Source organism: Zingiber officinale, chromosome 5A (genome assembly GCF_018446385.1).
Source record: "Zingiber officinale cultivar Zhangliang chromosome 5A, Zo_v1.1, whole genome shotgun sequence".
Classification (NCBI taxonomy): Eukaryota; Viridiplantae; Streptophyta; class Magnoliopsida; order Zingiberales; family Zingiberaceae; genus Zingiber; species Zingiber officinale.
The window spans coordinates 135,356,579-135,379,419 of record NC_055994.1 but is presented as its reverse complement, the minus strand read 5'-3'; the positions used below and the strand labels follow the sequence as shown (position 1 = coordinate 135,379,419).

Genomic DNA, 22,841 nt, shown 5'->3' with positions numbered 1-22,841 from the left:
TCCTGCATCCATCGCTCCGAAGGCGATAAAGATCGGTTTTTGATCCCCCATTGCGAGGATGATCTGCGCCGTCATCGCTTCTTCTTCTTCTTCCCCGGCCATAATCGCTGCTCCGGCGGCTTCCAAATCTTCGATGGCGATATCTTCTGCTCGCCCTCGAATTCCCTTCTCGCACGAGGTTCCGAGTTCCTTTTCGTCTCGTAAACTCCTAATTTATCCAACCCCTTTCTCTTTGGAGTCCCAGCCAGGAAGCGAGGCGGACAGGCACGACGCCATCTCGCTCCCGGACGAGGATGAGAAACAGTCAACTTGGGCGCGGACGCTCAAGGTCGGGTTTTACTTCGCGACGTGGTGGGCGTCGAACGTGGTCTTCGACATCTACAATAAGAAGCTTCTCTACGCCTTCCCCTACCCTTGGCTCACCTCCACTCTCTCCCTCGCAGCCGGTTCCCTCATAATGCTCGCCTTTTGAGCTGCTAAGATTGCCGAACCTCCCAGTGCCGACTTGGGCTTCTGGGAATCCCCGACTCCGATGAGTAAAATAGGGCTCTACAAAAGGTTTCGGCTTGGTTCCTGGATTCTGACGATGGAGATTTCTAATTGAGTATAGGTGGCATTGGCACACACCATCGGGCGTGTGGCGGCTACAGTGAGCATGTCGAAGGAAGCAGCGTCGTTCACCCACATAATTAAAGAGCGGGGATCCTTCTTTCTCAGTGCTGGTTTCAAGGTTTCTGCTCGGACAGGCTTTCTTTGTGTCGGTGTATCTCTCCCTGCTGCCCATCATTGGCGGCTGTCCCTTGTCTGCTCTAACAGAGCTCAATTTTAACACGACAGGTATGGTTTTAACGAATGCTCAATGTTTTGCATTGCAATCTGCATCAGTATAATAACCGATATTTATATACTCGCACTCGGAAAGTTTGATCTTTTTTCTATGCTACAGAGAAAAAGAACTGTTTGAAAATCCTGAGAATGTTCGTGCTTTCTTGCTTTGATTGCAGGATTTATGGGTGCAATGATATCGAATCTTGCGTTTGTATTCAGTAGCATCTTCTCCAAAAGAGGAATGAGTGGGAAGTCTGTTAGTTGGATGAACTACTACGCTTGCCTGTCTATGTTGTCCCTGTTAATACGCACACCGTTTGCAATTGCCGTGGAAGGTCCGCAGGTATGGGCAGAAGGTTGGCAGAAGGCCATCTCACAGATCGGTCCTCATTTTGTTTGGTAAATCTAGCACTGTTTGTGTTCCTTCGTTAAAATTTGGCTTCTGTCGGAACTAAAACTTAGGGAAATTGATCCCGTCCGGAGGCTGAGTCGGACAGAGGCCGGTCGTGGTGGACTGGGCGTTGACGGAAAGTTGCGGGCGATGCTGGCTCCCCACGGGTGGCTGACGCCGCTACAGGACCCTGCGCACAATCAGACGATCTCCTCCTTCACGTTAGAGACCGAAACCCAGGGAAAAAGTCCCCGGATCAAGCCCTCCGACGCTCAAGTCAGGTCCTTTTTCCCAGAAAGAACAGAGAGAAGCAGAAGGGAAAAACAGTTGTGGAAAAAAGTGACGAGAGAGTGTGTGCGCGTATCTGCGTACGAGGGATTTCTCCCCTTTTATGCGTCCTCCTGCTAGAACCTGCCCTCCTGTCAGAAAACGTTAGACGCCCCGCTTTGTCCGCTAGTCCTGGACACCTGTCGTGCTGCTATTTGCTGTGAGAGCATCTTTCTGTTTAGGAACCTCCGCCTTCGCACTTGGGTTTTGTCCTGTAGTGAGAGACAGTTGGCAGGCTATTACTGGCTATGAGGGCATCTTTTCGTTTCAGGAACCTTCGCCTTCGCCCGCATCGTTGGTATGTAATGATTACCCCTGACGGACCGTTGAGATTCTCCGCTCCCGTATTACTTAGCTCCTCCGATTTATGGTGTCCCCGCACCAGCCTGCGCCTGTGGTTCGTATTTCCAGGCCTCCAACTCGCAGACCTGTAGCCCTAACTGTCTAGACATAGCTACGCTGATCTTCAACCTGCATCCTGCGCTTTGTACTTCCTGACCCTCAACCGCAGGTCTGTAGCTCGGGCTGCTTCTGCTCAGCTCTGCCAACCCTGACTCATTGGCCTATACTTCCAGCTCTTGGCTTCTGCTTAGCTCTGCCGATACCGACTTGCATCCTGCACTTTGTACTTCCTGGCCCTCTACTGCAGGTCTGACTCCGCTCAGCTCTGCCAACCCTGACTCATTGGCCTATACTTCCAGCTCTTGGCTTCTGCTTAGCTCTGCCGATACCGACTTGCATCCTGCACTTTGTACTTCCTAGCCCTCTACTGCAGGTCTGTAGCTCGGGCTGCTTCTGCTCAGCTCTGCCAACCCTGACCCATTGGCCTATACTTCCAGTTCTTGGCCTCTGCTTAGCTCTGCCGATACCGACTTGCATCCTGCACTTTGTACTTCCTGGCCCTCTACTGCAGGTCTGTAGCTCGGGCTGCTTCTGCTCAGCTCTGCTGATCCTGACATGCCTCCGCCTGGTTCTGCCGATGCTGAGCTCTGACTGCCCTGTTAACCTGCCTTTTTGAACGCCAGTTAGCCATGACTATTGACCGCCACCTCCTCGTGACTTTTGACCGCCACACAGCCTTGACTTTTCTCTTGGGCCCCTCCGTTACCAACCGTATCACAAGCCTCCCTCACAAGTCTAGTCGAAGGAAGACGACAGTCTGACTGACTAGACCTCCGCGCATTTCTGTGACTTCGACATACCTTTGTGATCTCAGCAGATCTCTGTGTATTTACCTCAGCGTATCTCTATGACCTCAACATATCTCTGCGCTCTCCTGCTTCCTGCGCCACGCACCTACTTTTGTGTCGCGTCGCCTGGGATACCCTGCCTTCTTCATTACGTCGCCAGTCGCTTGGAGTGTTGCGTCAATGCCTTTGCTTTGACTTGGCCACCCGCCTTCTTTATAAAGAGCCTCATGGTCACTTCTTCGATCTATCCTGCTTCGTTCCTGCTTCCCTACTATCTCCTGCTTACCCGCGCTTTACCTGCTTCTTCCCTCCGAAATGCATTCTCCTTCCTCTGACGAAGTCGATCAACTACCTTCCCAAATACGGATAGATCAGCTCACCTCGCAACTTGCCAAGAAAGAACGCGAACTGGAGCGCTTGTCCAGGGGTCGAGCTCGTCTGCTGGCAGTTTGATCTGCAGCACCAAATTAGCCGCCAAGACCGTTTGCAACAAGAGCATGAGACAGAGTTATCTCTCCTCCGTGCGGTTCTTGAGGACAAGCAAGACACGCTCGCCCGGCAGCAAACTGTCATCGACTCCCTTTACGCGGAGCTGGCCCGGGCCGTGGGCGCGCCTGAATCTCCTGACAGGTCCTCGCGCGGAAGTGCTCATTCCCCCGGGCCAATTCTTTCCACGAGTAAAAGCTGGCCTGGGGAATAGTTGTCTCAGTGGCTCCTTTGCCAAACGGCGCTTCTGCTTGTGGCCTAGACTGTATCCCTCCCTTGCCGAACGGCGTTGCTGCGCTCGTTGATCCGTCCCCTTTTGGCCCTCTCGTCGATCCGTCCCCTTTTGGCCCAGTTTCTCCTGCTTAATTTTCATCTAGCAAACACGTTCTTAGAAATTGGCCCTTGTGTAGGAACCTAGAGTCGCTTCATGTTTTCTTTTCATGCATGTATTTTGGATGATAAAGTAAATGTAGTGCTTGAAAATTACAACTGTGATGACCGTGTAAAACCTGATTTCGTAGTCAATATTGGCGCTGTAGGAGTAGGGTAGATGGCCTTTCACGCCCCTTGCCCTTTGTATTTGCTGCATATTTGTAATTTGCATAAAATAAATCCAGATATAGCTGGCATGATTATGGAAAACGCTCTGCTCAAGGTGAGGCACATTTCTCGGAAAGGTAGTTAGGGGTATGCACCGAGTTCGCTTACGATTTTCGCAGAGGGGCTGGTTTTTGGTTCCCGCATGGGGCCGACCTGAAAGGTCGTTGGGCGTGAGCACAAGGCTCACTTTTAATTCTCGCATAGGAGCCGACCTAAAAAGGTCGTTGGGCGTGAGAACAGAGCTCACTTATAACTCGCACTGGGGCGAGAGTCTGGGACTACCGACCTAAAAGGTCGTTGGGCGTGAGCACAGGGCTCACTTTTAATTCTCGCATGGGAGCCGACCTAAAAAGGTCATTGGACGTGAGAGCAGAGCTCACTTATAACTCGCACTGGGGCGAGAGTCTGGAACTACCGACCTAAAAGGTCGTTGGGCGTGAGCGCAGAGCTCACTTTTAATTCTCGCATGGGAGCCGACCTAAAAAGGTCGTTGGGCGTGAGAGCAGAGCTCACTTATAACTCGTTTGGGCGAGAGTCAGGACTACCGACCTAGAAAGGTCGTTGGGCGTGAGAGCAGAGCTCACTTATAACTCGCACTGGGGCGAGAGTCTGGGATCACCGACCTAAAAGGTCGTTGGGCGTGAGCACAGGGCTCACTTTTAATTCTCGCATGGGAGCCGACCTAAAAAGGTCGTTGGGCGTGAGAGCAGAGCTCACTTATAACTCGCACTGGGGCGAGAGTCTGGGTACTCCGGTCCGAGACTGGTGGCGATGGCGCTGGTCCGAGACCAGTAATGACACTCCGGTCCGAGACCGGTGGCGATTGCGCTGGTCCGAGACCAGTAATGATACTCCGGTCCGAGACCGGTGGCGATTGTGCTGGTCCGAGACCCGCTGGACCCTCCTCGCCAGTAACACATATGTGATGCTCTCTTCATCCTCCATCTGCCCCACCCGAACCGCCTTAATTGCTTCTACCGGGCCGGGCGTTATTCGCCAGTTTTGCATTCGCTCTGCCGTGTCCTTCGTCTTCCTGCAAGCACATCATGCATAGTATAGGATGTGGGCGGGAGAGAGGGAACATGAACCTTATTCGACCCTGGGTACGCAACGCTCTTCTAGCTTATGGGAGCTTCGCGTGCCTTTGCATGCTGGTATGGTTAATGAACCGGCCCGGGGGCTGTCTCCACCGAGATGCTTGCCTAGCTACTTCGAGTGAGCAGCTCTCCTGATCGCCAACCCCTGCCTTCCTAACTTTCGCTGATCAGCCCTGTTCCCTGCGCGACCTCTACTGGATTACCTGGCTTTTGCAGCTCTGTAAAATATCCCGCTTGACCCTACCGAGGGATGCCTCTTTTTTAGAGCCACACCTTGTCATGATTACCCCGCCGCGCTTATCTTTAATAGGTTTATTCTTATGCTGACACCTGTCCGTTGCATTTATGGTCCATGCTTCCTGACGTCAGTTTCCATACCTTTTTCGTACGCCTCCGTGCTTACTCCCCCTTAGACGGCGCGGGGCGGGTTACCCAAAAAGATACTCGGCCCGATTCTCGATGCTTCCTAGGCCTGGATGGGCTTTATAAACCCTAGAGGTCATCTGCCGCTTCCTTTCCAACGCTTCGGTCTCCCCCTCTCCTCCTCCGTGCTCGTCCTTGTTAGTACAACTTGCCATCTTCCGGCCTGAGCTCGCGACCCCTTTGCCCTTCTGATCGTTCTTGGCCTGTGATCCTTCTCGCCTCCACCCTTCTGGCTTGCTTCTTCCCCGCGACGATGGATGGTAAGGACCTCCCCTGGTATTCATGTTATCTTTCGGATTTAGACCACCATGACCTGTCGGTATTACAATCCCTTCTGTGATTGGATTCCTCCTATGAGCTTCGACTCCCATCACCTAATGAACATCCTTCGTCCCCTCCTGAAGGCTGTATCACTGTCTTTAAAGATCAGATTATGGGCGGTTTTCGCTTTCCTTTGCATCCCTTTATTTCAGACTTATGCCAGTATTGTGGCATCGGCGTCTCCCAATTTGCCCCCAATGTATTTCGAGCTATCTGTGGAACCGTCATCTTATGCCGTATCTATCGGATTCCCTTGACGCCTCACCTATTCCAGCACTTCTATTCTTTCCGACGAGCCGAGGCGGGGATATTCAACGTTCAGGCCAAGCCAGGCTTTAAGTTCTTTGACGACCTACCTTCTTCCAATAAGGGCTGGAGGTCCCGCTTTTTCTTTCTTAAACCGCCTTCCCCCTTAGCCGGGCCTTCTCAGTGGCGCCCCCTCCCGGCTTTTCCCCCACATGTTCACGAATCTGCCTGCTTTGCAGCTGCGGACAAGTTGACCGGTGTTCTGGTTCGCTTGTCTGTGTTGATGCTGGAAGGCATCTTATACACCTTCGGTCTTAGTCCCGTCCCTGCAGGAATCGGCGCTCCCTTTGGTAAGTTGTCTATTCTTGCACGCCGCTCTTCGCTAACTGAGGTGCCTTTTCTTTTTTATCCTTGTAGCTGCCGCTATCCTCCGTTCTTTCGCCTGCCAAGAGACGCCCGCAGTTGCTGTCCTTGAAGCCCTGCATCAGGAGCTGACACCAGGCCTACCTTCTGATCCAGCTGCTGCCCTCGGTCCCCAGCTTCCAGCACCCCCGACCTCTGATGTTGTGATTGTCCCGCCGCTCTCAGTGCTACCTTCCCCCAGCGCTGCAGACCCAGCATTGTCCCACACCTCCGATCAACCGGCGACTGCTTCCTCGCCCACTAGACAGGCTCCTCCTCTCCGTCCTACTCTGCGGCTGCGTGTGACGCGCAATAGCAAACGGACGGCCCCGGTCCCCGCCACTTCTCCTCCACCTTCACAGCGCCAACGCGTGGTGGTTCTTTCTTCCCCCTCCAAGTCTTCGGGCACGAGCTCGGCTCAGGAGCCAAGTTTGGGCCTGGAACAGGCCTATGACTTAGAGGTGGTAGGCCCGCCATCAGACCGACTTACTGCGGCGCCACTCCAGAGCGTGCTACCTACCCCGCTTTCACCTTCTGGTGGCCAACCCCTGGATTCGCTGACTCCTCCAGCCTCCTCTCCTCTGATGCCAACGAGCTTGGCCGTGCCCATTTCTGAATCGCACTCCCCGGACTGGGCCTTTAGGGCCCTCTGGAAGCTTACATCGGCGACTGACCCGGCGAACGTGCCGGCTGCCACCTCATCCCCTTTTTTTGGCAGGGTCGACTTCCACGGGGCCTTGGCCAACTCCTGGCAATCGGCTCATCGACAGTTCTGGGAAAGCGAATACCCTCTGGAAGAGCTCGATCAAGTTGCTTGCTCTCTGGTCGCGGTGAGCCCCTTTTTCCCTCCTTTCCTTTTTCTGGGCGTGCGTGTGTGTTTCCATAACCTCCTTTCCCCTCCTATGGGCACTCGCAGACCTGCTCGGCGAGTCTGAGCGTAGTCCAACGAGCGGCCGAGCTAGAACGGGAGAATGCGGCACTCAAGGCTCGTCTTCGGGAACTGGAACCCCCTTTATCTTCCACAGCTCCTTCTGAGCCCTCCCTGGAAGGCCTGGACTCCTGTCTGCCTGCCGCCGGGGCATCAGCGGCCTCCGCCCGGGCCCTTTCTGACGCCGCCTTAAACAAACTGCGGGCATTGGAGGCGGCCTTAAAGGCGAGTGAGTCCTCTTTGGCTTCTGAAGTGGAACGCCGTCAGGCGGCGACCTCTGAACTGAAAGACCGAGAGGCAGAGCTGCTTGCCCAGTCCAGGGAACTGGCTCTGCTGAAGCAAGGTCGGGAGCTCCTACAGATGGGACTGGCTGAGGCCCAAACCGCGTCCAGTGCTGCTGTGGGTCGGGAAACCACCCTGCGAGCTCAGTGGGAAACCTGCCAAGCCCAGCTTCAATCTTTGCAGGCGGAGCTTTCACGGGCCCAGGAGGCAGTGTCTCAGGGCCAGAGTGACCTGGCTACAGCTCGCGCGGAGGCTACCCAGGACAAGGATGCCCTGGCGGAGTACCTGGCGGGAGAGCTCGGGCGGCTGAAGGCCTACCGATTGGCCTATGTTCGTTCTTCCTTTTTCCTTCAGAAGTTGGGGCGCTGGATGGTCCTGCTGCTGAGTTACGGAGCTGCTGGCGGGGTGAGACAAGCTTTCGAACAAGGTTATTTGCGCGCAGCGCCCCCCGCCACTTTCTTGGATACTGCTCGCCTGGCCCGGGAATTGCCACAGGACACCTTCCCCTCCTTCGAGGCGGATGATGGACTCTTCTTCCAGGCTGCTCCTCCTCCTGCTGCCGCTCCGATTCCCGTAGAGGTGTCTCCCCGGGATCTTCCTGCCGCCATCCCCGAAGCTTCTGAAGCCCTTGCCCTTTCTCCTGATGAACCAGCCGACCCGGCTTCTCTCCAGTCGGTTCCTGACAACCTGTCTCCTCCCTCTCCGAATGTAGTGTAACTATAACTATGTTATGCCGCTTGCTTTTTGATGCGTTGCTACCGGCCCTTCCTTGGTGGTATTTGTGTAATCGTACAGACCTCGGCTTGTTTATCTCTGATTTCCCCTGCAATTCGACAACTGTGCCGCGCCCCCTTCGCGTACTTGTAGCTTGTTTTCTGTGGCCAATTAATTGTTGGTTTCGACCGTGCTCCGCTGATCAGACTCCCCTTGTCTACTTCGCTTCGCTACGTAGCTTCTCCCCCCATCGCTGCCCTTCTACTGCACCGGTCTGGGCTAAAGGCCACCTCCCGTGTCCGTGCCATTCGCTGATTTGACTTATCCGCCTTCTGGGGACCCTTCCGTACACTTTTGTCCTGTTTGAAACAATTTCCTAGGGAGGCGCTTCGTATATCGAGCCCTTGCCTTTCCCTTAATGCCCCCTGGCTATCTTCTCGAAGCTCATCGCCGAGCGTTCCTCGTCTACTCCAAACCCTGCATCTACCGTCTGTTGCTGACTTACGAAAATGTCCCGCACCCACCATACCTATAAGTATCATCTGACTCTTTCTTTCACCATCACAGTAGAGCACTCAAACGCCGCCGCCGCCGACTAATTTCCTCCGAGACTTTGCTGTGATTCGTCCCTTCTCCTTTGGCTTTCCTTTGCGATTGACTTCTCCACTCTCTAAGGTGTTATCTTCTTCCATGGCCTCTTCTTCCTAGGCCTCTCTGTTGGCTGAGCATTTCCCAGGTGTTTCAAACTTTGCCGAGTTAGATTGGGATGACCTACGGTACACTTATGAAATCCCTGTAAGCTTCCGCCCTATCATCCCCACTGTTGCAAATTTTTACTTCGATCCTCCGCCGGGTTCGTGTACTTTCTTCACTGAGCAATTTGTGTCTGGCCTTCGTCTACCTCCACATCCTTTCCTATCTGGAGTGTGCCGCTACTTCAACATCCCCTTAGGTCAGTTAACTCCCGACTCCATAAAGATTCTATGTGGCTTCGTGATACTCTGTGAGGTTTGCGAAGTTTCCTGGTCTGCTCCCCTCTTTCTCTGCTTCTTCGCCCTCGCTCGGCGCGCCGATGGCCTTTTTGAATTTCAAGCTCGCAGTCAAACTACCTTTTTCTCCCGTCTTCCCCCTCCTCGCGCCAACTGGAGGAAAAAATTCTTTTTTCTCCGGTTTCCTGAAGAGACAGGCTGGCCTATGTGTTGGCAACCTGGACTTCCTCCGCCCCCGGCGTTGGAAGAGTATCATATGGACCTCTCCTATGCCGCAGCGGCGACAAGAATGGAGCTTTGGCGCCTGGATCTGACGAGACTGCTGTCTGGAGATATGCTTTCTTTTTTCCGTCTGAATCCCTCCTTCTCTGGGGCGCCGCGCTCATTAGGTAAATCCGCGCTTGGCTCTTCTCTCCTGTTTACGCTTGTTTTATCTGCAAAGATAACCTTCCGTGTCGACGCCTACAGCGGAGGCCCTGTATCGTGCCTCCGAGATTCTGCCCCTGCCCCTAGACGACCTGGAGATAATGCGGCGTGGCCGAGTAATCTTGGAGAGGAGGCTACTCCCCAACCCCGGCCCCGTTTTTCCCGGGGCAGCAGTCCGACCCGTTTCCGCCCCCACTGCGCAAGAAACTCCTCCTCCACCTGTCGCTCCGAGCGGGGATCGGGATCACGCTCAGACTAGCCATCGAGCTAGGCGGGTCTTCCGAGGAGCCCCCCGGGCATCTCGACGGGGTCGCGCAGCTCTTCGTCGCGCGGGTCGAAACTTGTCCGGTCGAGGCGTTGCGGGTGACAATGCCACAACCCCCCCTCAGGGCTTACCGCGTTCTGACGACTCCGGCTCTGACGGTCAGCCCCAACTTCAAAGACGGCGCCGAAGACCAGGTCTGACTTCTCGCAGACTCGATGCTGTTCCCTTATCACTGCGGCGCTCCCTGCCGTCATCATGGCTGGTTCTAACATCACTTCCTCATGTTATTGTTGCGTTATTTCCATGGCAGCCTCCCCCAACCCCTACAGGGGAAGACCCTCTGCATCTCGTTCCACCCCCATTCCTCAGGAGGAGGATAGCCCCGGTGAGCGACGTAGCCCGGCACCAGGCGAGCCCACTCCCGAGTCGCCTCCTGCTCCTCCCGGCTCGGACGCAGGCCCTTCTCAACCCGCCGGTCCCCCTCAACCTGCCCGCCATTGTTATAGGACCACTATCCCCTCTGAAGCAGCTCAGGCTCGACGACATGATGTCTCTACTAGCGTCTTGGCGATGAAAGGCTGCCTTGGCAGCTTGTGGGCAGAGAGCATGAATCAAATGGGTAGTTTGTCGCCCTTAGCTCAAATGGATAGGTTCTCGAAATCTTGGGCTAAAGTAAGTACCTTGTTCCTTTTCCTGAACGCGAGTTTGTTTTAACTGAGGGTCATTATTCGTGGTCCAGACTCACGCAGAGTCCCTGGTGTTGAACCAATCCTTCCACACCCTCCATCATGAGAGCAAAGACCTCCGGGACAAAGTCTCTGAACTAGAGCTACAACTGAATGATCCTGATCAAGCCAGCCACGCCCTATGTGCCAAGATTCGAGCTCTAACCAACCAGACTGAGCGGCAAAAAGGGGCTTTGATGCAGGTCAGAGATGAACTCCGAGCTGCGTGTGGAGAAAAAGCTGCACAAGAGGCGGGATATCAGCAACAGCTCGCCCACCAGGTTGGGGAGATTCAGTCCAGAGATACCCTGCTTCGGGAGAAGGACAATAAGCTGGAGGCTCAGGCAGCTAAGTTGGCAGCCCAGGAAGCAGAGCTGTAGGCCCTAAGGGAGGAACTGTCCCAGTCTCGGGCGACTCTGGCGGGAGTGTCTACCGCTTTGTCAACCTATCAAGAGGGAGAAGAAGCCCGTTGCCTGCGAAGTCGAACGTCGTATCTGACTTCCCCCGAATTTCTATCCCAGGCTGGGGCACGCTTTGCCATGACCGTGCCATACACGGCGGCGGGAGTTATCAGGCAACTGAACGCGCAGGGCTTCTTGAGCTCCATCCCCGCGGCAGATTTCTTGAATCATAACCTAATTATTCAAGGCCTTCCGGATGAGATTTTTGCTCCTTTCAAATGATCTGTACTAGCCACTTAAAATGGGAACTCGTTACATGTACATATGTCTTTTCGAGTTTTCACTTGACTATCTTAATGCTTCTACGCCCCTCGTTTGATCCAGCCTACGTCCACAAAGCCAGCCCCTTCAAACTTGATAGGGCCGCAGGTAATTAGCACTCCAAGGTCGATCCAACTTCCTTCCTTGAGCATCTTGTAAATAATAGGCTCCTGATGCCAATTTCCTGATAACCTTGTATGGTCCATCCCATTGAGGAGCCAACTTCGTTACTTCCCCTAAGGGCTTTATCTGCTTCCAGACCAGATCACCTTCTCCGAAGAACCGAGGGATCACCTTCCTATTATAGTTCTGTCTCATCCTCTGTCTGTACGCTTCCAACCTGGCAGCTGCTTGCTCACGAATTTCGCTGATGAAATCTAGTTCAGCCAGCCGCCGCTCGGTGTTTTCTCCGTCGTACATCATCCTTCTTACAGAAGGTATCCCGACCTCCAGAGGAACCACCGCTTCATTACCGTAGACCAGATGGAAGGGTGTCAGACCTGTACTCTCTCGGGGCGTCATACGGTAGACCCACAAAATGCCTGGGAGCTCATCTACCCAGCTGCCTCCCATGTGATCCAGCTTGACTTTGAGCTCGCGTACTATCTCCCGATTGACCACCTCGGTCTGACCATTACTTTGAGGATGAGCCACTGAGGTGAAGGCCTGAGTTATGCCGAACCCCTTGCACCAATTCTGTATCCTGTGTCCCTGGAATTGTCGGTCATTATCCGACACTAACTTGTGGGGTAAGTCAAATCTGCAAAAGATATTTTTCCATAGGAACTGGATCACCGCATCTTCAGTGATTCTGGCTAAAGCTTCCGCTTCTACCCACTTAGAGAAGTAGTCTACTGCTACCAACAAGAAGCGCCTCTGCCCGGTAGCCATCGGGAAAGGCCCCACGATATCCATACCCCATTGGTCGAAAGGGCAGGATACTGTAGAAGTTCTCAGCAGCTCTGTAGGTCTGTGCGTCAGGTTATGGTACTTCTGGCATGATAGACAAGTATTCACCAACCTCTGTGCGTCCTTCTGCAAGGTAGGCCAGAAATAACCAGCCAGCAGTACCTTCCGAGCCAGCATGATTACCACAGCACCCCGAATGTATCTCTCGCAAGGCCTGGTCCGCTTCCTCCATATTTCAGGCACTTGAGTAGAGGCCTGGAGAAAGACCTCTTGTACAGCTGATCCCCAATCATTGCATAAGAGTGGGCTTGCCTTCTGATCATACGCGCTTCCTCAGGGCTGGTGGGTATGGCTCCTTGCTGAAGAAATCTCATTATGGGCGCTCTCCAATCAATTACTTCTCCCGCGTTATTCTGTAAATCTATCTGGGCTACAAGGAAGGTCTGCGCTATAGATCGGTCGAGCGTCCATGTACTCAGGGAACTAGCCATTTTAGCCAACTCATCCGCTCTTTCATTTTCAGTTCTAGGAATCTTCGTGACTGTGATCTCCTTGAATTCTCCCTTCATCTTTTCATAAGCCTCCTTATAAACTTGCATCCTCTCGCTATTCACCCCAAATTGCCCGGTTGTCTGCTGAGTTACCAGCTGGGAATCGGAATGTATGATGACTCGACTCGCCCCCACATGCCGAGCTGCTTGTAGGCCTGTTAGTAGAGCTTCATATTCTGCCTCATTGTTGGTAGCTCTGAAATTTAACCGCACGACCAACTGCATGATATCTCTCTGTGGGGATATGAGTAGTGCTCCTACACCACTCCCACGATGGGTAGCCGACCCGTCCACGTAGATTTTCCAGACCTCTTCTGAGTCCGCTGGGTATACCTCTGTCAGGAAATCTGCCAGAGTCTGTGCTTTGATTGCGGTTCGAGGCTGATATTGTATGTCATACTCCCCTAGCTCAGTTGCCCACTTGATAAGCCGGCCTGCCACTTCCACCTTGGTGAGGGCTCGGCCCATTGTACTGTTCGTCAAGACGGTAATGGGGTGCGCCAAGAAATACGGTCGGAGACGCCGAGCCATGAGAACAAGTCCATAGACCAACTTTTCCAGGGCCGTATACCGAGACTCAGCCCCCTTCAATAGATGACTGAAAAAATACACTGGCCGTTGTACATTGTCCTGCTCTTTAACCAGCACAGCCCCCACGGCCTCAGGGGTAGCTGACAAGTAGACCCAAAGAGGCTCTCCCACAACAGGCTTAAACAGCGATGGCAAAGACTCCAGGTACTGCTTCAGCTCTTCAAAGGCCTGTGTGCATTCTTCCGTCCACTGAAACTTGGCCGCTTTCCTGAGCACTTTGAAAAAGGGCGCCGCTCTATCTGCGGATTTAGAGATAAATCGGGACAGGGCTGTTATCCTGCCGACCAGCTTCTGCGTCTCCTTCAGATTTTGAGGGATCTGCATGCTCCGAAGGGCTTGCACTTTCTCAGGGTTGGCCTCTATCCCTCGTTCGGTCACCAGATAGCCCAGAAACTTCCCTCCTTTGGCCCCGAACAGACATTTCAAGGGATTCAGCTTCACCCCATATTGCCTCAGAGTCCCACAGGTTTCTTCTACATCCTTTATCAGACTGGACGCCAGAGGGGACTTGATCAGGATGTCATCAACATAAACCTCTACGTTCCGCCCGATCTGAGCCCGAAAGACTTTGTCCATCATCCTTTGGTAGGTAGCCCCAGCGTTCCGGAGTCCGAATGGCATGACGGTATAGCAGAAAGTACCGTCAGCCGTTATGAAGCTGACCTTCTCCTGGTCTTCCTGGGCTAAGGGTATTTGATGATATCCCTGATAAGCGTCCATCATGCATATCCTTTCACAACCAGCTGTTGAGTCCACTACCTGATCGATACGCGGGAGCGGATAACAGTCTTTTGGAGTGGCTTTGTTGAGGTCGCGAAAGTCTATGCACACCCTCCACTTGTTGTTTGGCTTCTTCACCAACACGACGTTAGAGAGCCAAGATGGGAACTGCACCTCTCGGACGTGTCCAGCCTTCAGGAGCTGCTCTACTTCAGCTCGGATAATTTTATTCTGCTCAGCAGGGAAGTTTCTCTTCTTCTGCTTGACTGGCTTAGCCTCGGGCATGATATGCAATTTGTGCTCGGCTACTTCTGGTCTGACCCCGGACAACTCCTCTGGCGACCAAGCAAAGACGTCTCGGTTGCGACGCAGACACTGTATTAGCTCCGCTTTAAGCTCCGGAGGTAAGTCACTGGCGATGCGAGTGATGCTCTCCGATCTGTCGGGGTGTATCTGAACCTCCTCCCAAGAAATCGGTTCTTCAGTGATAGGTAGCGGTTCCTCTTGGATAGCGTGTACTCCCCCATCTTGCGTCCTCCGGCTTTTGCGCGCCTCTACTCGGACCATGTCTATGTAGCAGCTACGAGACGCTTTCTGCTCCCCCTTGACCTCCCCGACCTGCTCGTCGACCGGGAACTTGATCTTCTGGTGAAACGTGGAAACGGCAGCCCGGAACTCATGCAGGGCTGGCCTTCCCAGGATAACGTTGTAGGAGGAAGGCGAATCCACCACAATGAAAGTGCTCCTCCGCGTGCGCACCAATGGCTCAGTGCCCATGGAAATGGCCAGCTTGATCTGACCCATGGGTTTGACTTCATTACCCGTGAATCCGTACAAGGAAGTGGTTACAGGCTGGAGCTCAGCGGCGTCGATCTGCATCTCCTCAAACGCAGCCCTGAATAAAATGTTGACCGAGCTCCCGGTATCCACAAAGACTCGAGCCACTTGGCTATTAGCAATAATGGCCCTGATTATGAGGGCGTCATTGTGGGGCAGCTCTAACCCCTCCAAGTCTTGGGGCCCGAAGCTGAGGACAGGACCAGATGCCTGCTCGTAGCTGCATCCCACGGCCCCCACATATAGTCGCCGGCTATGTGCTTTACGAGCCCGGCCTGAGTCCCCGTCAGTGGGCCCTCCTGAGATCATACCGATCTCTCACACAGCCACGTTGCCCCGATTATCAAGTTCTCCGGCTTCTCTTCGGTCTTCACCGGGGCCAGCTTGGCTAGATGGGCCAGCTAGGTTGGGCCGGGCCTGCCGAGCACGTCCAGCTGCAGCCCGTTCTTCCTCCATTCTCTGTATTTGAGGCGCCAGCGCCGGGGGAGGCAACCCTTGCTCCGCAGCTCGCCTGGAATCCCGGGCGAATTGGAAGCAGTTGCTAAGATCGTGCGTCCTGGACCGATGATATGTGCAAAATGGTGCGCCCCTTGGTCCAGGCCTGGGCGCTTGTATGGCGGCGACTCGCGGAGCTGGTTTGGCTCCCTGCGCGGGCTGGGGGGCAGGCCTTGGCTGAATGCGCTGGAAGGGCTGGGGTGGCTGGGGTGGCTGGGGTGCTCTTCTTTCAGGTCGGTTGCCTGATGCCATCGTCTTCTCGGCTTTCCGCCTGGCGGCCTGCGCTTCCTCCACTTTGATGTAGCACGAAGCTTTCTCCACCATGTCGTCAAAACTCCGGGCGGGGTTTTTGATGAGATCTCTGAAGAATTCCCCTTCTCGCAATCCGTGGGAGAAGGCGCTCATCAGTATCTCAGAGGTGGCAGAGGGGACGTCGTTGGCTACCTGACTGAATCGATTGATGTAGCTTCGCAGGGGCTCAGTTGACTCCTGCTTGAGAGCAAAAAGACAATGGTCGGTTTTCTGGTACTTACGACTGCTGGCGAAACGGCGTAGGAAGGCCAGTTTGAAGTCCCTGAAGCGACTGATGGATTCTGGGGGCAATCCATCGAACCACTTTTGCGCCGATCCAGACAGAGTGTGCAGGAAGACTCGGCATTTGACGGCATCACTATATTGATACAATATAGCCGCGTTTTTGAACTTTCTCAGATGCTCTTCTGGGTCCTTGCTCCCATCATATTCTCCAATGTTTGGGGCTCGGTAACCCCTCGGCAGGCTTTCTTTTAAGATCTGGGCAGAGAAAGGTACCTTATCGTCAGGATCTTCGGGCAGATCTTCAGCCAGGATCACGGCCTTCCCCTTTCCTGAATCCCGAGGCGGGTGTAGAGAGCTTTCCGCCACTGAGGCTGGCGGCTCCTCCTTCTTTGGACTGCGCCCGCGAGGCCCAGCCCGGTGATAATCGCGACGGGGCTCTCGGAATGAAGCACGTGGAAGTTCTTCCGGCTGCTTCCTTTTTGAGCTCCTGTCGGAAGTGGGAGCTAGTTCTTTGGATGCCTCAGGGGCTAGGCGGGGTCGTGAAACTGTGCCTTGTCTTTCGGAGGCGGCTTGCTTCCTAACCTCCTTGAAAAGCTCGTATTCCCCCGCAGTCATAGTCACGTTGATCCTCCGGCTAGAGCTTCGACCGGAGTCCTCCATCTTCACACTCCGGAACAGGTTCCTGTGTTCCCACAGACGGCGCCAAATTTGATCCCGTCCGGAGGCTGAGTCGGACAGAGGCCGGTCGCGGTGGACTGGGCGTTGATGGGAAGTTGCGGGCGATGCTGGCTCCCCACGCGTGGCTGACGCCGCTACAGGACCCTGCGCACAATCAGACGATCTCCTCCTTCACGTTAGAGACCGAAACCCAGGGAAAAAGTCCCCGGATCAGGCCCTCCGACGCTCAAGTCAGGTCCTTTTTCCCCAGAAAGAACAGAGAGAAGCAGAAGGGAAAAACAGTTGTGGAAAAAAGTGACGAGAGAGTGTGTGCGCGTACCTGCGTACGAGGGATTTCTCCCCTTTTATGCGTCCTCCTGCTAGAACCTGCCCTCCTGTCAGAAAACGTTAGACGCCCCGCTTTGTCCGCTAGTCCTGGACACTTGTCGCGCTGCTATTTGCTGTGAGAGAATCTTTCTGTTTAGGAACCTCCGCCTTCGAACTTGGGTTTTGTCCTGTAGTGAGAGACAGTTGGCAGGCTATTACTGGCTATGAGGGCATCTTTTCATTTCAGGAACCTTCGCCTTCGCCCGCATCGTTGGTATGTAATGATTACCCCTGGCGGACCGTTGAGATTCTCCGCTCCCGTATTACTTAGCTCCTCCGATTTATGGTGTCCCCGCACCAGCCTGCGCCTGTGGTTCGCATTTCCAGGCCTCCAACTCGCAGACCTGTAGCCCTAACTGTCTAGACATAGCTACGCTGATCTTCAACCTGCATCCTGCGCTTTGTACTTCCTGGCCCTCAACCGCAGGTCTGTAGCTCGGGCTGCTTCTGCTCAGCTCTGCCAACCCTGACTCATTGGCCTATACTTCCAGCTCTTGGCTTCTGCTTAGCTCTGCCGATACCGACTTGCATCCTGCACTTTGTACTTCCTGACCCTCTACTGCAGGCCTGTAGCTCGGGCTGCTTCTGCTCAGCTCTGCCAACCCTGACCCATTGGCCTATACTTCCAGTTCTTGGCCTCTGCTTAGCTCTGTCGATACCGACTTGCATCCTGCACTTTGTACTTCCTGGCCCTCTACTGCAGGTCTGTAGCTCGGACTGCTTCTGCTCAGCTCTGCCAACCCTGACCCATTGGCCTATACTTCCAGTTCTTGGCCTCTGCTTAGCTCTGCCGATACCGACTTGCATCCTGCACTTTGTACTTCCTGGCTGCTTCTGCTCAGCTCTGCTGATCCTGACATGCCTCCGCCTGGTTCTGCCGATGCTGAGCCCTGACTGCCCTGTTAACCTACCTTTTTGAGCGCCAGTTAGCCATGACTATTGACCGCCACCTCCTCGTGACTTTTGACCGCTACACGACCTTGACTTTTCTCTTGGGCCCCTCCGTTACCAACCGTATCATAAATGATTTGGTTTGCTCGACAGTTTTCTTTGCTTTCTTTCTGATTGAAACAGTTTAAACTTCATCACCTTATTTCAGCAACAAATCCACAAAGTTCTTTGTAGATTATCATAAAATAGATGATCTGCTTGGGAGTATCTTATCAATCGTGTTAAACTATTTGAAATAGGATTTGCTTTCTTTCAGGTGGGTGGCAGCACAAAGTGTCTTCTATCATTTGTGGAACCAGGTTTCTTACATGGCTTTGGAAGAAAGCTTTGCTTTGACATTTAACATTGGAAACACCATGAAACGGATATCTGTTATCGTCTCATCCATCATTATCTTACACACATCCATCCAACCCATTAATGCTCTCGGTGCCGCCATTGCCATTCTTGTGGCCTTTCTTTATTCCCAGGTAGCTGCTGTTCTTGAGTGCTAGCAATAATCGGTTCTTTAGAGAAACTTTGCCGAATAGTAAATTTATACATCTCGTTCATGCTGTCGTAGGACAAGAAGTGAAGAGGTGACTAAAATGCATGTTTTCAACGCCATGGATGGGAGATAAAGCTTGACCAGGCTTGGGAGGGATGGAGCAGCATCTAAAAAATGTAAATAACTATTTAAACTAATTTATTGTTCTTTCTCTTTATGTGTATGGATTCTGTGGTCATATTCTTCAAAATTTTAGGTCATGATGAACTAGGGAGAGAAATGCATTTCCTCATGTGTGATCGATTGTTCTGTCTAAATGTGCGTCATTACTCATTACGTGTTTATGCATTCTCATTTGGTTCTTGAAAACAATGTAAAAAAAGATATATTTTCTGATGAACTAGGGAGAGAGAATTGCATTTCCTCATAAAAATAGACATTCTTTTAAGTTACAATGTGTAAATCAGTCGTGCAAAAACAAACATGACAACAGCGTTGCTTAGCAATCATGTAGAGGAGGATAAAACTAATGATCTTTTTCACTATCATTTCATGCCAAATATCTCTTCTGGTGGATCATAGATATTTTTCTCTGGAAATAGCTCCTCAAAATCTTGTTTTACTCGATTCCGAAGCAAGGGATGTGGTAGAAGCCCTTTCAGCAGTATTCTGAAAGGCAATTCTTCTGGTGGGTCTGGAGATTTCTTCATGTCTTCATAAATGTTCATCGCATCTGCAGGTGATCCATATCTCAAAAATCCTCTTATTACCTCAGCATATGTTCGGAAATCAGGAAAAAGTTTCTCCTTCCGCATACTCTCCCACATTTCCATGGTTGCCTCCATTTTCTTACATTTTGCCAGAGAAACAATCAAATCCTTGTACATATACACATCTGGTTTGTACCAATCCTCCTTCCTTATAACATGAAACATCTGTAACATAAAATGCAAACGATCGTTATTGTAATTACAAAACATTTTAAACTCTAAATTCAAAAAGAAAAGAAAAAATATCAGAATTATAAACAAGTTTATTTGCCTTATAAGAAGAAAGATTGTCCATGACTATCTAAAAGCACTAAACAGTATTTCACAGTCTTGAAACCTAATTCCTTTGAAAATGCAAAACAATTCACAACTCTAAGCCCTTTTATTTAATACATTAAATTTAGTCAAAGTGTTTCCTGCTGGGTTTGGGAGTGCTTTCGTAAAGTATTTTTAAGAGTAAAAGGACTTGTGAGAAATGCAAAATAAAACCCAATCTGCAGATCATATAAAGTGAAATCTAATCTCCAGTATTGAATGAGAAAACAGGAATGCCAATAAACTCTGAAATGAAGAGAAGGGATATGAATCCGTTACTGAGAATGTTGCAGATGTTTCCTCGTTGTTACTTTTACCCCACACCATGGACATAGATGCTCTTTAAATAAACCAGAGTACCAGACAAAACTTAATGACACAAATAAGGCACAAGGAGCTCAAAGGTACCAAGAGTCCATATTTTCTAAGATACAGGGTAACATGCCTAATCTTAAAGCATGATATCTTGGATGATATAAACTATGACAGATCTAATCTTAAAGCATATCTAATATTTTTAACAAATGAATAGAAGAGAAAATTTGACGGTGAAACAAAGGACCAAGCAGAATGTCAATATAGGACAAAGAAAGAAGGGAAAAGAAGATTTGAGATGTTCATGACGAAGAATAAATGCTCGAAAAATATCATAGCCTTTTTACTATCACCGCCTTGACACCTCCATTATGTTGTTCCTCAAATCTAACCGTTCTTTTTTTCGTTATTGTACTTTCTTTTCTGAAAACTACCTCATTCTTAGTGGTGTTGTCTCCTTTTTGAGGAAGTGAGCAAAGAGGGAGGAGGGAAAACCAGGCCCAGGCTGCTAAATCATATTCATGACCTCTCTCTCAATCGAAAATTCTATAGAAAATCCTATATTTGCTCATTAAGATACCAAGTCAAGAGATACATTATATTATCATAGTGAAAAGAGAACAATTACACCCATATAAATAGGACTCCACCATACCTAATGACTAAATACTTGATGTGAGAATAAATCTCTGTCCTAACACAAATAACTATTTACTTCACACATATGATAAAACTATAGAAGCCTTATCCCCTATCAAATATCAAATGAAATCTTTAGACATATTTACTCATGTATCAGAATTTCAATCACAGCGTCAAGAAAGGTGCAGAATCATATTGCTATGATCTAAAGGGATTTTTCGTACAACCAACTAAATTCAGAAAAATATATGATCTTAATGAACGTTAAATTTGAGTTTCTGGCAAGCACAACTGAATTCAGTGAAATTTAGTATGTTAATCTCTCGCATGATTCCACAGAGCAACAGAGATAAAAACCATGTAAACGAGTGTAGTAAACTTGGAAAGAGTGCTCGAAACTACTGAAGGCTACTACTTTATACATGATTCCAAATGCAACCTACTACTGAAAAACTAATCATTTTTTCATAAATTGAAGATTTTTTTTAAAAGAAAAATCCAACAGTCTCGATTCGGACAGAATCCCTCAAAAGCTTTTTACTGCACCGAATCGCGCAAAACCCTAATCCCCTCAAAGCTATCTACACGATGGAAGTTAGAATGGCGTACCTTGACCGCCAAATCAACCTCCCCCTGGCGCTCGAGCTCGGTAAGGACGGCGATCTTGTCCATCTTAAGTAGCCGAAGGACATGTGTTTTGATGAACTTTTCTAGTTTCTCGTCATCATCCTTGAACCTCTTGAGCCCCAGGATGGCGAACAGCGCCTCCTTGCCTATCATCTTCTTACCCCTCCAAAGGGGACCTCTCGGTCTCCCGTCGTGGTAGTGGCGCCTTAAACCCAGATCTCCCGTGCCTTCTGCAGATAATGCCACCGGCGAATCGATTAACGAAAGACGAGGAAGAAGGCATATCTGTCTCTGCAAGGCACTCGCTGGAAAGATGATCTGCGCAAGTCTGAAGGGGGAAGAGCATGAGGGAAAAGATGCAATTTTTACGCGAGATAAGACGACTCGGATGGCCATCGCCTAGGAAGGGAGGGAAACGGCTGGAAGAGGCGGCGGCGATGTGCGATGTTCATGAACATCCGTAATCGTAAACCTACATCACTGCCTACTCTTTTTAAAAACCTCCTCTTTGAAAATCCTCTCTCCATTATTTCCTTTATAAACCTGACCCAAAATTTTAATACAGATTTATAAAAAAAAAAGGTTAATAACTTTAAACCCCCTTTATTTTATTACAGGTTACATTTTACCCCCTTCTATTTAAAAAATTACACTTAACCCCTTTGGACATAAGTAAAAAAAGAGAGAAGAAAACAAATGACCAAAATAACCTTAACCTAAATCAGACTTTAAAAAAAATGAAAAATAAAAATAAAAATAATTCCGTAAGATCGTTGAAAACTTAACCTTAACCCAACCTAATTTATATATAGGCCCAAAATCTCACTTGTTCCTAGAAAAAATATCCTAAATTCACACATGCACTAGCATAAATAATAGAAAAATAATAACTCTGAAAGGGATAATCAACCAAAAACTCATTCCACCAACCCAAAAAAAACCAGAATTATAAATTGATGAATCAAAATTAAATAAAGATAAAATAAAGTTTATCATTAAAAATCAAAATAAAGACCCTTTGATAATTTATAAAAAAATCAACCTTTTAATTTTTGTCCAAAAGTAAATTTTCATTTCAAAGTAACTAAAAATATTTTTCATTTCAAAAAGCTCTTACTTTGAAATGAAAACTTACTTTTGGACAAAAATTAAAAGGGTGATTTTTTTTTTATAAATCATCAAAGGGTCTTTATTTTAATTTTTAATGATAAACTTTATTCTATCTTTTATTTAATTTTTATTCATCAATTTAGAATTCTGATTCTTTTTTATTTGGTGGAATGAATTTTTGACTAATTATCCTTTTCAGAGTTACTAATTTTCTATTATTTATGCCGGTGCATGTGTGAATTTTGTGAAGATATTTTTTCTAGGAACAAGTGAGATTTTGTGTCTATATATAAATCAGGTTGGGTTAATGTTAAGCTTTCAACGATTTTACGTGATTATTTTTATTTTTATTTTTATTTTTCATTTTCTTCTACAAGTCTGATTTAGATTAGGGTTATTTTAGCCATTTATTTTTTTTTTTTCTCATTTTTACTTATGTCAAAGGAGGGTTAAGTGTAGTTTTTTAAATAGAGGGGGACAAAATGCAACCTGTTATAAAATACAAAGGGGTTTAAAGTTATTAACCCTAAAAAAGATTATAAACTCCACTTATAGAATAAGAGAGGGGTTATATTGAA

The 22,841-nt window shown here is 50.0% G+C and overlaps 1 protein-coding gene and 1 pseudogene across 1 annotated transcript; one reads left to right on the top strand and one right to left on the bottom strand.

The window, feature by feature from the left end:
• The first annotated feature begins 58 nt into the window (after window positions 1–58).
• Window positions 59–18,732, top strand: LOC121980055 (annotated as a pseudogene).
• A 145-nt stretch (window positions 18,733–18,877) lies between these two features.
• On the bottom strand, window positions 18,878–21,672 carry LOC121981961 (protein THYLAKOID ASSEMBLY 8-like, chloroplastic). The gene is made up of 2 exons (XM_042534777.1): window positions 21,136–21,672; window positions 18,878–19,419 (listed from the first exon to the last, which is right to left on the bottom strand). Exons 1-2 carry the CDS (start codon window positions 21,547–21,549, stop codon window positions 19,030–19,032), a joined length of 804 nt encoding a protein of 267 aa, XP_042390711.1. The 5' UTR covers window positions 21,550–21,672; the 3' UTR covers window positions 18,878–19,029.
• Window positions 21,673–22,841: the final 1,169 nt, after the last annotated feature.

Bases quoted from the DNA above. Each gene is read 5' to 3' on its own strand.
- LOC121981961 (XM_042534777.1), bottom strand. From the start codon at position 21,549: ATGGCCATCCGAGTCGTCTTATCTCGCGTAAAAATTGCATCTTTTCCC. The intron at 19,420-21,135 runs GTACGCCATTCT...TTTATGTTACAG, and splicing joins AGGTTGATTTGGCGGTCAAG to ATGTTTCATGTTATAAGGAA.